Source organism: Equus przewalskii, unplaced genomic scaffold (assembly GCF_037783145.1).
Source record: "Equus przewalskii isolate Varuska unplaced genomic scaffold, EquPr2 ChrUn-3, whole genome shotgun sequence".
NCBI classification, from domain to species: Eukaryota; Metazoa; Chordata; class Mammalia; order Perissodactyla; family Equidae; genus Equus; species Equus przewalskii.
The window spans coordinates 639382-653007 of NW_027228751.1; the positions used below are offsets into that span (position 1 = coordinate 639382).

General features: G+C 39.4%; 1 protein-coding gene across 3 annotated transcripts in view; it reads left to right on the forward strand.

Annotated features, from left to right (window-relative positions):
- Nucleotides 1-712: 712 nt before the first annotated feature.
- Nucleotides 713-13626, forward strand: part of TMCO1 (transmembrane and coiled-coil domains 1) — a 67763-nt gene continuing 54849 nt past the window's right edge. Inside the window, exons 1-3 of one of the 3 annotated variants that reach the window (XM_070608168.1) lie at nucleotides 713-1036; nucleotides 1396-1473; nucleotides 13441-13500. In XM_070608168.1, the coding sequence (XP_070464269.1) occupies nucleotides 967-1036; nucleotides 1396-1473; nucleotides 13441-13500 (208 nt within the window). In that variant the 5' untranslated portion in view covers nucleotides 713-966. The remainder of the gene's footprint in view (nucleotides 1037-1395; nucleotides 1474-13440; nucleotides 13501-13626) is intronic. The other 2 variants (XM_070608169.1, XM_070608167.1) reach the window with 2 other exon arrangements.

Genomic DNA, 13626 nt, shown 5'->3' on the forward strand with positions numbered 1-13626 from the left:
AACTGGTTGGACGTATCAATTGTCCCTTTCAGATAAAGTTAGTGCCCCCTTATTCATCGTACCACCTCCCACCGTGTTCTTATGCCCAGCCTGCATAAGATCATTTATATCTGACCACCGTAGGCGTCTGGGTTTATGACCCCTTCTCTCGACACACCACTCACTGCTCTATTACACACCACGTATTTTCAAGCATGCGTGTCTCTTCCTTTCGCTTTGCCTAGAAAGGTCTTTGCTATCTCCAGAAGCACTCCTACTCCACGCCACGGCTTCAGTTCCTTTCACTAGCTTTCTCTGACCTCCCCCTCAACTGGGTCACCGCAGCATTCTGGTCATACCTCTATTAAAACCCTAATCACAGCGTGTGTACAAGTCTGCCTCCTCCGCTAGGACGTGAGTTCATTGAAGCCAGCGGCCCACGACTGGTTGATTTTCGCGTCCCCAGCTCCAAATCGTGGCCTTGCACCTAAACACATCCGTTCAGTACGTGTTGTACGTGTTTGCGGAAGTCAGTCTTCCCACTTTCCGACAAACCTACGCTAAACGATCTAATCGGCCTTAGATGTGGGGCGGAGGCAGCAAGCGCAGACGCGTGCAAACACCTGGATTCTAGCCGAGAAGAGCGCGCGCCCCAGCGCCCCAGCGAGTAAACGCTGCCGGGTGACGTCGGGCGCCGCAATTCTGTCTCAGCAGCGGAAGTTCCAGCTCTCGCGAGATTCGGCCTGAGCGTCAGCCCATCTGCGCAGACTTCAGGCTTGGTTTCGGCTAGATTCACGCGGCCACGCGACTCTAGGGAAGGAGCACTTCCGGCGCCGTGCCCCGGAAACGGAAGTGACTTCCTAGCTGTCAGAGTCGGGGTGTTACTCGGTGGTCCTGAAAGCTAGGGAACTCGTTTTCGCTTCATTTTTCCTGACTCTGGAGCGCTTCCCTGCCTGGCAGGTGGGAGTGCAGAGACGGAAGTGCGAGATGAGCACCATGTTCGCGGACACGCTGCTCATCGTTTTTATCTCCGTGTGCACGGCTCTTCTCGCTGAGGGTAAGAGCGGCTGCTTCTCTGGCGTTTGACCAGTCCCCGAGCTGAAGGATCCTAGGCCTGGGGTCCCTCGCGCTACCAAGGGAGAGGTCGCGAGCCTTGCTTGCTTAGGGGCTCATCTGCTCCAGGGAATCTCGGGGCTACTCTTGAACAGGAGCGGGTATTTGTGTAGACGCCTTCACATCATGTCGCAGTTGTTTTGGTTGAAGAGTCAGTTGTCTTAACATTTGAAAAATGTTAACTACTGGTAAATATAAAGCAAAAAGTTGAAATCTCTCCTTACCCAACAGTAACCACTAATAACAGTTTGTTGTGACCATTTCAAACGTTTCTCTACTAGCGTGTTGCTTTTAATGTTTCAGGTATAACCTGGGTCCTGGTTTACAGGACAGACAAGTACAAGCGACTGAAGGCGGAAGTGGAAAAGCAGAGTAAAAAATGTGAGTATGGCGACATCCTTTAGAAATACTTTCAACATATCGAGCTCACTGAGTGCATGTTCACAGTAAATATTTTAGGAGCATCAACTGATGCAAAAACTTTATAGGAAGGATGAATCCGACTTGAAGTCTGTTTAGAAATGTAAGACATTTATGCAAAATGTATAGTACAAACTACAGCGAGAGGTACATGTTATGTGCTGTGGTGGTTCTAAAGAAGAGAGCTCATTCAGTTGTGAGGAGCCTCGGGAGCCTTTGTGTTGCAGATGGCCTTGCGGTCCCTCATGGATGGTTAGAATTTGGATAGAGAATGAGATGGGGGAAGGAATTCCAGGCAAAGGAAATAGCATATGAGCACAACTATGGAAATTGTAACGAGTAAGGTGTGTTGGGAGAACAAGAAGTCATTATCATTGGTATCAAGGCAAGTGGTATCTTCAGGGATAAGCCAAGTTTTGGTTGGGTGAGGAGGTTGAAGGAGTATTTGAGGAAAAGGTTAAGAAGAAGTAGAGTTTGTTTTCTTTAAAAGAGGATTCCACAGGACGCAGCTGAGAGGGAAACCAGAGGTATAATGTGAACGGTTCCTTATAGACTTCATTTGTCTTCCAGTGTTCTTTTCTACCTTATAAAGATTAAATCTAACTATTGCATTTTAAAATTCCCACGATTTGGGGGCCAGCCTAGTGGCATAGTGGTTAAGTTCGCTCACTCTGCTTCCGAGGCCCCAGGGTTTGCAGGTTCGGATCCTAGGCACGAACCTATACGCTGCTTGTCAAACCATGCTGTGGCACTGTCCCACATACAAAATAGAGGAAGATTGGCATGGATCTTAGCTCAGTGACAATCTTCCTCACCAAAAAGAAAGGAAAATCCTATGATTTTCTGTGTTCTGACTTTTCTTTATGTCTTTGTAAGATTTTGAAGTTTTCTTTCTTACAGTATCTCATTTGGTCTACAAAACAACCATTGTGGTCAGTTGTATAAATATTATTCTCCCTTTATGGAAGAGGAGGTGGAGACTTAGAAAGGTCAAGCGACATACTAACATCACAGAGCAGACAAAGAATTGGAAACCAAACTCAGGCTTTTTAAACTACAGTAACTGTTCCTTCACTTATTCAATGTTGATAATGTACTCAACATATTTAAAACTAAGCTTATTAGCTTTACCCTCACAAATGTGGTCCTCCAGGGTTTCCCTGTTTGGTGAATGGTACCTCCATGCTTCCAATAGTGTGAGCCAGAACCCTTAATACACTTTCTTCATTTGGCTTCCAGGACACCACACTCTCTCAGTTTTGCTTTTATCTTGCTTGTCATTCTTTTGTACTTTTCTTGTTGGTTCCTCTTTTAGACTTCCTGTTTTTGAGGGTGACCCAAAATTTGTTTTTTTCTTTACACTCACTCCCTTGTTGAACTCATTTATTGCGCTTCTCTATATGCCCATAACCCCCAAATTTATATCCCTAGCCCTCTCTCCTTAATGCAAGATTCATATCCAGCTATCAATTTGTCAATTCCACTGGAATGTGTAATATACATCTCAAACCCAATATGTCCAAATCGAACACTTGTTTTTCACTTCCAAGGCTGCTTCATTTGTAGCCTTCATGATCTTGGTCACTGGCAGTTCTGTCCTTGTGGTTGCTCAGGCCGTAATCCTTGTTTGGTTCTTTGACTCCTCTCTCACAAGCCACATCCAGTGCTGTTGGGCTGCCTTCAGGTATATCCAGAAGCTGACCACTCTTCATCACCTCCACTGATAACTACCATAGTCCAAGCCACTGTCATCTTTTGCATGATTATTGCAATAGCCTCCAGCGAGTGTTCCTGTCTCCCTGTAGTCTGTTCCCAAGATAACAGCCAGAAAAACTCTTTCAAAAGGCTATTAGATCATGTCCCTCCTCTGCTCATAGCCCTGTCATGGTGTCCCATTTTCACTCAGAAGAAAAGCCGAAGTCCTCACAGTGGGCCACAGGGCTTCCCCTGTTACTGCTCCAGCACTCTTTCCCTCTCCCTCACTCTGCTGTACCCACACTGACCTGCTTGCGATTCCTCACTACACATTAGCCACACTCATGTGCTGGGACCTTTCTAATGGCTCTTCCCTCTGTCTAAAATGTTCTACTCTAGGTTATCTGCTTAGTCAACCCTCAGATCTTCTTCAAATCTTTGTTCAAAGCTCACGTCAGTGAGTCTTAACTTGAGCACCCTTTTTAAAAACTGCAGCCTGCTCACCTCCTGTCCCACTGCTGCTCCTGATCACCCTGATCCTGCTCTGTTGTTTTTCCCCATGGCTCTTATCACCTTCTAATACACTATATGATTTACTTATCTATCGTATTAATCTCCACCTGCTGGAATGGAAGCTTCACCAGGGCAGGTGCTTTGTTGTTGTTGTTGTTCACTAATGTATCTCTTGTGCCTAGAGTGGTGGCTACATGAGTAAATGTTTAATAAATATTTGTTGATTTGAATGCTTTCTTCTTTCCCCCTGATTGTGCAGTGCACTGTCAAGCCCTAATATTGTTGTCCTCCTGGATGGTTTTCAGTCTTTCCACATCTCTCCGTTTCTGCCACCACTACCTAGTCCAAATGTCTGTCATGTTTCATTTGATTTACTGCAATAGCCTCCTCATTGGTCTGCATGCAGCCAATCAAGTTTATTCTCTACAGTACATCCAGAGTAATTTTTAAAACGCAAATCTGATTATGTTCCTTCACTTCTTAAAACATTCAATTTCTTCCCGTTGCTTTTAGATAAAGGTGTGGCCTACAAAGTCAGCATGATCTGGTGCTTCCCAATCTTCCCCTCCAACCACATCTTGTGTTTTTCCTTGTTCTCTATTTCTAGCCATTCAGGCCTTTATTCTATCCTCTGAACTAGTCTTGATGTTTCCTACTATGGGGCTGGGTCTTTGTGTTTGCTGTTCCCTCTACCTGGGATAATTTTCCCTATCATTTTGTCTGGCAAACTACTGTACATTCTTCAGGTGTCAAAACTTCATTTAGTCTCCCAGACAGGGTCAGATCTTCCTGTCATGGGCTCCAGTTTATCCATATACCTCTCCTTAGAGAATTTGTCATAATTACAATTTTACCCCTGTATGATTATGATTATTGAAATAATATCCACTCCCCAACTAAACTGTAATTTCTGTGATGGCAAAGGCTGTTGTATTTCTGGCACTTAACACAGTGCCTGGCATTTGATAAAAGTGTGTTGAATAGATTAAAGAATAAATTATCTCTATAGCATAATATCACATATATTCTTTGTGAGAAATTGTTCCGCTGTGAGCATAAACTAGTTAGCCAGCATGCAATGGCATCTATATGCAGATTTCTTCATGTCACATATATCATTTAGTAGTCTTATGAAATACAAAACACTCTTATCTTCAAATTTGTTTGGATGAATATTCTCATACCTCAAATATTTATGTAAATATGAATTTGCTCTGTGAATTTGGTGCTTCTTTAGTATCCACACTAATTGTTTTGTCCCTGATTATCTGCATTATGGAAATAAATGTAGTCTTCAGTTTACACCTAAATGCAAAATAATATAGTTGCCAGAGAAGCTTCTATAGTTGTATTTATTTTTTAATTGAGGTAACATTGGTTTATAACATTATGTAAGTTTCAGGTGTACATCATTATATTTCGATTTCTGTGTAGATTACATGAGGCTCACCACCCAAAGACTAGTTACCATCCATCACTGTACACACGTACCCAGTCATTCCTTTCACCCTCCCCCCCCCGTAACCACCAATCTGATCTCTGTATCTATGTGATTGTTGTTGTTTTTATCTTCTATTTATGAGTGAGATCATACAGTATTTGACTTTCTGACATTTCACTTAGCATAATATCCTCAAGGTCCATCCATGTTGTCACAAATGGCAAGATTTCGTCTTTTTTTATAGCTAAGTAGTATTCCATTGTGTATATATACCACATCTTTATCCATTCATTCCTTGATGGGCACGTAGGTTACTTCCAAGTCTTGGCTATTGTGAATAATGCTGCAGTGAATGTAGGGGTGCATATATCTTTACTCATTTGTGTTTTCATGTTCTTTGGATAAATGCCCAGTAGTGGAATAGCTGGATCATATGGTAGTTCTGGTCTTAATTTTTTGAGGAATCTCCATACTGTTTTCCATCGTAGGTATACCAGTTTACATTCCCACCAGGAGTGTGTGAGGGTCCCTTTTCCCCACTTCCTCTCCAACACTTATTATTTCTTGTTTTGTTAATTATAGCCATTCTGATGGGCATGAGGCAATATCTCATTGTAGTTTTGATTTGCATTACCCTAATAATTAGTGATGTTGAACATCTTTTCATGTGCCTGATGGCCATCTGTATATCTTCTTTGGAAAAATGTCTGTTTGGATCTTTCGCCCACTTTTTAATTGGGTTGTTTATTTTTTTGTTGTTGAGATGTATGAGTTCTTTATATATTTTGGATATTAATCCCTTATCAGATAGATGGTTTGCAAATATCTTCTTCCAATTGTTAGGTTATGTTTTCTTTTTGTTGGTGGTTTCCTTTGCTCTGCAAAAGCTTTTTAGTTTGATGTAGTCTAATTTGTATATTTTTTCTTTGGATGCCCTTGTTTTCAGACGTGGTATTTGAAAATATGCTGCTGAGACCAATGGTGAAGAGTGTATTGCCTGTGTTTTCTTCTAGAAGTTTTATGGTTTCAGGTCTTACATTCAAGTCTTTAATCCATTTTGAGTTAAATTTTTCTGTATAGCATAAGATAATGGCCTGCTTTCATTCTTTTGCATGTGGCTGTCCAGTTTTCCCAGCACCATTTGTTGAAGAGACTTTCCTTTCTCCATTGTATCTTCTTGGCTCCCTTGTTGAAAATTAGCTGTCCGTATGTGTGTGGGTTTACTTCTGGGCTCTTGGTTCTGTTCCATTGATCTGTATGTCTCTTTTTGTGCCAGTGCCATACTGTTTGATTACTAAAGCTTTGTAGTGTATTTTGAAATCGGAGTGTGATGCCTCCAGCTTTGTTCTTTTTTCTCAGGGTTCCTTTGGGTATTTGAGGTCTTTTGCTGTGCCATATAAATTTTAGGATTCTTTGGTCTATTTCTGTGAAAAATATTGTTGGAACTTTTTTTTGTTTTTCTTTTTTGGTGAGGAAGATTGGCCCTAAGCTAACATACATTGCCAATCTTCCTCTTTTTGCTTGAGGAAGAGTGTTGCTGAGTTAACATTTGTGCCAGTCTTCTATTTTATGTAAGATGCCACCACCACAGTGTGGCTTGACGAACAGTACTAGGTCCATGCCCAGGATCCGAACCTATGAACCCTGGGCTGCTGAAGCAGAGCAGGCAAACTTAACCACTATGCCACTGGGGCAGCTCTCATTGGAACTTTGATAGGGATTGCATTGAATCTGTTGATTGCTTTAGGGAGTATGGACATTTTAACTATGTTACTTCTTCCAGTCCAAGAGCATGGAATATCTTTCTATTTCTTTATGTCTTCTTCAATTTCTTTTGACAGTGTTTTATAGTTTTCAGTGTAGAGTTCTTTCAGTTCTTTGGATAAATTTATTCCTAGATATTTTATTCTTTTTGTTGCAATTGTAAATGGGATTGTATTCTTAATTTCTCTTTCTCCTACTTCATTGTTAGCGTATAGAAATGCAGCTGAGTTTTGTATGTTGATTTTGTATCCTGCAACTTTACTGTATTCATTTACTATTTCTAATAACTTCTTGGTGGATTCTTTAAGGTTTTCTATTTGTAAAATCATGTAATTTGCAAATAGTGACAGTTTTACTTCTTCCTTTCCAGTTTGGATCGCTTTAATTTTTGTCAGCTATTGCTCTGGCTAGGACTTGCAATACTTTTGCTAAATAAGACTGGCGAAAGTGGGCATCGTTGTCTGGTTCCTGTTCTTAGATGGATAGCTTTCAGTTTTTCTCTGTTGAGTATGATATCAGTTGTGGGTTTGTAATATATGGCCTTTCTTATATTGAGGTACTTTTCTTCTATACCCATTGTGTGCAGAGTTTTTGTCAGAAATGGATGCTGTTTCTTGTCAAATGCTGTCTTTGCATCTGTTGAGATGATCATGTGATTTTTATTCTTCATTTTGTTAATGTGTATCATGTTGATCGATTTGTAGATGTTGAACCATCCCTGGAATAAATCCCACTTGATCGTGTGTATGATCTTTTTAATGTATTGTTTTATTTGATTTGCTAGTATTTTGTTGAGGATATTTGCCTCAATATTCATCAGTGATACTGGCCTGTAATTTTTTGTGTGTGTGTTTTCCTTGTCTGGTTTTGTTATCTGGGTAATGTTGGCTTCATAGAATGAGTTAGGAATCTTTGCCTCCTCTTCAATTTTTTGGAAGAGTTTGAGAAGAATAGGTATTATGTCTTCTTTGAATGTTTGGTAGAATTCACCAGGGAGGCCGTCTGGTCCTGGACTTCTAATCTTTGGGATGTTTTTGATTACTGTTTTGATCTCCTTACTGGTGATTTGTCTATTCAAATCCTCTATTACTTCTTGATTCAGTTTTGGGAGGTTGTATGATTCTAAGAATTTATCCATTCTTCTAGGTTATCCAATTTGTTGGCGTATAGCTTTTCGTAGTATTCTCTTATAATCTTTTGTCTTTCTGAGATGTCTGTTGTATTCTCTTCTTTTGTTTCTGATTTTATTTATTTGAACCTTCTCTCTTTTTCTCTTGGTGAGTCTAGCTAAAGGTTTGTCGATTTTGTTTATCTTTTCAAAGAACCAACTCTTAATTTCATTAGTTTTTTCTATTGTTTTTTAGTCTCTATTTCATTTATTTCTGCTCTGATTTTTATTATTTCCTTCCTTCTGCTCATTTGGGGCTTTATTTGTTCTTCTTTTTCTACTTCCTTTAGGTGCACTGTTACATTGTGTTTTTTTGGGGTGGGTGGAAATCAGCCCTGAGCTAACTGCTGCCAATCCTCCTCTTTTTGCTGAGGAAGACTGGCCCTGAGCTAACATCTGTGCCCATCTTCCTCTACTTTATATGTGGGACGCCTGCCACAGAATGGCTTGACAAGTGGTGCCATGTCTGTACCTGGGATCTGAACCAGAAGACCCCAGGCTGCCAAAGCGGAATGTGCACACTTAACCGCTGCATCACCGGGCTGGCCCCTGTTACATTGTTTGTTTGAGATTTTTCTTGTTTGTTGAAGTAGGCCTGTATTGCTGTAAACTTCCCTTTTAGTACCACGTTTGCTGTGTCTCATAAATTTTGGTGTATCGTATTTTCATTTTCATTTGTCTCCAGGTATTTTTTGATTTTTCCTTTGATATCTTTATTGACCCAAGAGTTGTTCAGTAGCATTTTAATCTCCACATATTTGTGACTTTTAAAAACATATTTGTGACATTTTAATCTCCACATATTTGTGACTTTTCCAGGTTTCTTTCCGTAGTTGATTTCTACATACCATTGTGGTCAGAAAAGATGCTTGGTATTATTTCAGTCTTCCTAAATTTATGGAGACTTGTTTTGTGGCCAAATATGTGATCTATCCTGGAGAATGTTGCATATGCATTCGAAAAGAGTGTGTATTCTGTGGTTTTTGGATGGAATGCTCTGTATGTATCTACAAGGCCATCTAGATTAATGTGTTATTTAAGGCCAGTGTTTCCTTATTGATGTTGTGTTTGGCTGATCTATCCATTGATGTAAATGGAGTGTTAAAGTTCCCTAGTATTATTGTGTTACTGCCTATTTCTCCTTTTATGTCCGTTAATAATTGCTTTATATATTTAGGTTCCCTTTGTTGGATGCATAGATATTTACAAGTATTATATTCTCTTGTTGGGTTGCTCCCTTTATCATTATGTGGTGCCCGTGTTTGTCTCTTGTTACCGTTTATGTTTTAAAGTCTATTTTGTCTGATATAAGTATTGCTACCCCAGCCTTGTTTTCATTGCCTTTTGCATGGAGTATCTTTTTTCATTCCTTCACTTTCAGTTTGTGAGCGTCTTTAGGTCTGAATTGTGTCTCTTGTGTGCAGCATATATATGGGTCTTATTTTTTTATCCAGTTGGCCACCCTACATCTTCTGATTGGAGCATTTAGCCTGTTGACATTAAAAGTAGCTGTTGATAAGTATGTACATATTGCCATTTTATTACTTTTTTTTTTTTTTTGCTGAGGAAGACTGGCCCTGAGCCAACATCCGTGCCCATCTTCCTCTACTTTATAAGTAAGATGCCTACCACAGCATGGCTTGCCATGCGGTGCCATGTCTGCACCCAGGATCTGTACAGGCAAACCCTGGGCCGCCAAAGCAGAATGTGTGAACTTAAGGACCACCAGGCCGGCCCCATTTTATTACTTTTTTTCTGGGTGTTTTAGTACTTCTTCTCAGTTCCTTTCTTCTCCTGCTCTCTCTTCTCTTGTGGTTTGATGGCTTTCTTTAGTATTATGTTTGGGTTCCTTTCTCTCAATTTTTTCTAGGTTTCTGGTTTGTGATTATCATGAGGTTCATATGTAATAACCTATGTAAATAGCAGTCTGTATTAGGTTGATGGTCTCTTTAAGTTTGACTTCTTGGTGAAAGCTCAACTCTTTTTTTTTTGGTGACGAAGATTTGCCCTGAGCTGACATCCATGTCAGTCTTCCTGTGTTTTTTAGTATGTGGGCTGCCAGCACAGCATGGCCACTAGCAGAAGGGTGTAGGTCCACACTCAGGAACTGAACCCCAGTTGCCAAAGCAGAACACGCTGAGTTTAACCACTAGGCCACCAGGACTGAGCCTGAAGCTCTACTGTTTTACTCCTCTCCCCCCACTTTTTATGTTTTTGACATCATGTTTAACCTCTTTTGTGCATATGTGTGTGTATCCATGAACCTCTTATCATGGAAATAGATAATTTTAGTACTTTTGTCTTTTGATCTTCATATTAGTTTCATAGGTGGTTGATCTGCTACCTTTACTGTATATTTGTCTTTGCCAGTGATTTAACTTTTTCTGATAATTTTCTTATTCCTATTTGTGGTCTTTCTTTTTCACTTAAATAAGTCCCTTTAACATTTCTTGTAAGGCTGGTTTATTGGTGATAAACTCCTTAAATTTTTTCTTGTCTGGAAAACTCTTTCTCTCTCCTTCCATTCTGAACGATAACCTTGCTGGGTAGAGTATTGTTGGCTATAGGTTTTTTCTTTCAGCACTTTAAATATATCATGCCACTGCGTTCTAGCCTGTGAGGTTTCTGCTGAGAAGTCAGCTGATAGCCTTATGGGGTTTCCTTTGTTGCCTTTCTCTTGCAGCTTTTAGGATTCTTTCTTTAATTCTTGACATTTTAATTATAATGTCTTTCGATTCGGGCCTCTTTGGGTTCATCTTATTTGTTGTTCTCTCTGCTTCCTGTACCTCTATGTCCATTTCCTTCCTTAGGTTAGGAAGGTTGTCAGCTATTATTTCTTTGAATAGATTCTCTGCCCCTGTGTCTCTCTCTTCTCCTTCTGAAACACTGATACTATGGATGTTAGTATGCTTGATGTCCCAGAGGTCCCTTATATTGTCCTCATTCTTTTTAATTCTTTTTTCTGTTCAGCTTAGGTGATTTCCTCTAGTCTTTTGTCTAGCTCAATGATCTGTTCTTCTGTATTGTCTACCCTGCTACTGATTCCATCTAATGAATTTTTCATTTCCATTATTGTATTCTTCAGTTCTGATTGGTTCTTTTTTATATTTTCCAATTCTTTGTTGAAGTTCTCACTGTGTTCATCTGTTTTTCTCCCAACATCAGTGATCATCCTTATGACTATTAGTTTGTACTCTTTATCAGGTAGATTTTTTATCTCTGTCTCATTTAGCTCTTTTTCTGAGGATTTGTCCTATTCCCTTATTCAGAGCATATTACTTTGTCTCCCCATTTTACCTCTTTCTCTATGCTTATGTCTATGTATTAAGTAGATCAGCTATGTCTCCCCATCTTGGGGAAGTGGCCTTATGTAAGAGATGCCATTCGAGGCCTGGCAATGTGCTTCCCTCTGGTCACCAGTTCCAAATGTTCCAGGAGTGTCTCCTGTTGTGGAAGGATTACTCTTACTGCAGTTGCATAGGAAAGCTAGGCTGTACTCCTGGCTGGCTAGTTGTAAGGCTCAGCTGTGGTTCCTTTAGTCACCTTATTGGGTGGGAGAAGCCCCAGCATAGTTGGCTGCAAGGTCTAATGTCACACACCTGCTGCTGTTTGTGTTAAGTGAGTAGCAAGCTCCCAGTGTGGCTGGTTGTTAGGTTCAGGGGCTCACAATTGATGTAGCCCTCCCAAGACTGTTGTCAGCTCTCTCAGGAGTGCAGCTGGATGGGGCCAGTCCCAGGGGTGGTAGCACACAACTGTTTAAGGCATTGGAAGGTGGAGCAGAACCCCTATGTGGCTGTTTGAACATCTGTTTGAACTCTGACATTTCTATTTCTTACAGGCGGAGGTTCTGGTGAATAAATATCAACACAAAAGAGTTTCTTTGCAACCTGATGAGATTAGAAAAGCATTATATTAATTTATCTTATCCCTAGAAAAGATTTATCTAGTCTCAATCCAGTCTGCTCGAAGGCCAGGTTAATATTCGTAATATCATCTCATGTTTCTATTTTCTAGCCTTCTATCTTTTTTCCCCCCTTGTCTTTTATGTAGTCATGGTTAATGCCAAGTAGTTATGTTATAGTCCTTCTGGAGTGGGAGAGAAATATTTTTTGTTTCTTTAGTTAATAATAGTGATAAAGAGTAAAACAGTCAATGTTTTCTGTCCATTTTGCCTTTTAAAATGTTGTTTCTGTAACATCTTCTATTGACTTAATTTCCTTTTATTTCGTACTAGCAGGTTCGTTCTAAATCTCTCTCTTTCTCCCCCCACCATGTATATATGTCATGTTTTGTCTTTTTACCTACCTAGAACAGTAAACATTAAATTTATATATTCACACAGACACGTTTTATTTCTGTAAGCACTTTATCATTTCATTTGCAATATTGGAATCAAATTGAATTTTACATCTATTTGATAAAGCAGTAATACCAATTTCGCTTTAGAATTCAGGCAGCATACTTAACCTACTAATGGGAAGACTCCTATCTGCCAGTATTCTTTAATGTAACTTTTAGAAATAATACATGTAGTGTACTCTTTGTTAGTAAATGAAGTATACTAAGATAGTATACAGAACAGATAATATAAATAAACTAAGTAAAGGTAATTTTTGGCGTGTTTGTTCCTAGTCCATTCATAGGTGATTAAAGATAGTACATATAAAATATCAATATGTTACACTATTCCTCTTCTAAAGCTTACTGTTAGTCTATCATCATATTAATTGAAATGCATCAAAAAAAGTTGGTCTTAGCCTTTTTGGCTCTCCTGATCTTCCTACCCTGTGCATATATCTACCTTGCCAATTTTCTATACTGTAATTGTTATTCAATTATGTGCTCTCACTAGATTGCCCTTTGGGGAGGGCAAGGATCATGTTTATCCTTTTCTCTACCTAGAACAGTGCCTGTTACTTAGGCAGCCAATAACTGAATGAATAACTTCCTATCTTCTATAGTGAATATGAGACTAGAACTACAATTTACATAGTTATCTGAGAGAGCAGAATTTGAAAATTGTGCTTAGACTCTATCTAAGGCAATCACCCTCAGCTGATGGTCTGAAAAGCATCTCAGTTTTGATTATGATTGTGTCCTTTTACAGTCCTTTATGGGTATTTGATTAATGATGCTTAGACTATTGCTGTTTTAGTCTTAGAATGTTGTGTCTACTTTTTACCGTCAGCAGGTTTGGGAGCACACCAGTTGACTTAATCATGATCATAATCAAAGTCAATGTTTAACTTTCTTATAAGCTTCTTTCCTTGGTTCAGCTTTGATAAAGCACCTTTTGTTTCTATAGCATAATGCATTATTAATTTTTAATGTGTTACTATGTTTACAGTGGAAAAGAAGAAGGAAACAATAACAGAGTCAGCTGGTCGACAACAAAAAAAGAAAATAGGTAAGATGAGTTATTGGTATATACAAAATTTAAATTTTCTTGGAAAAAATAAATTCTTAGATGATGAAAATACAATAAAGTTGTTAATAGTAGTAACTCATGTTTGTATAATTTTATGGTTTACAA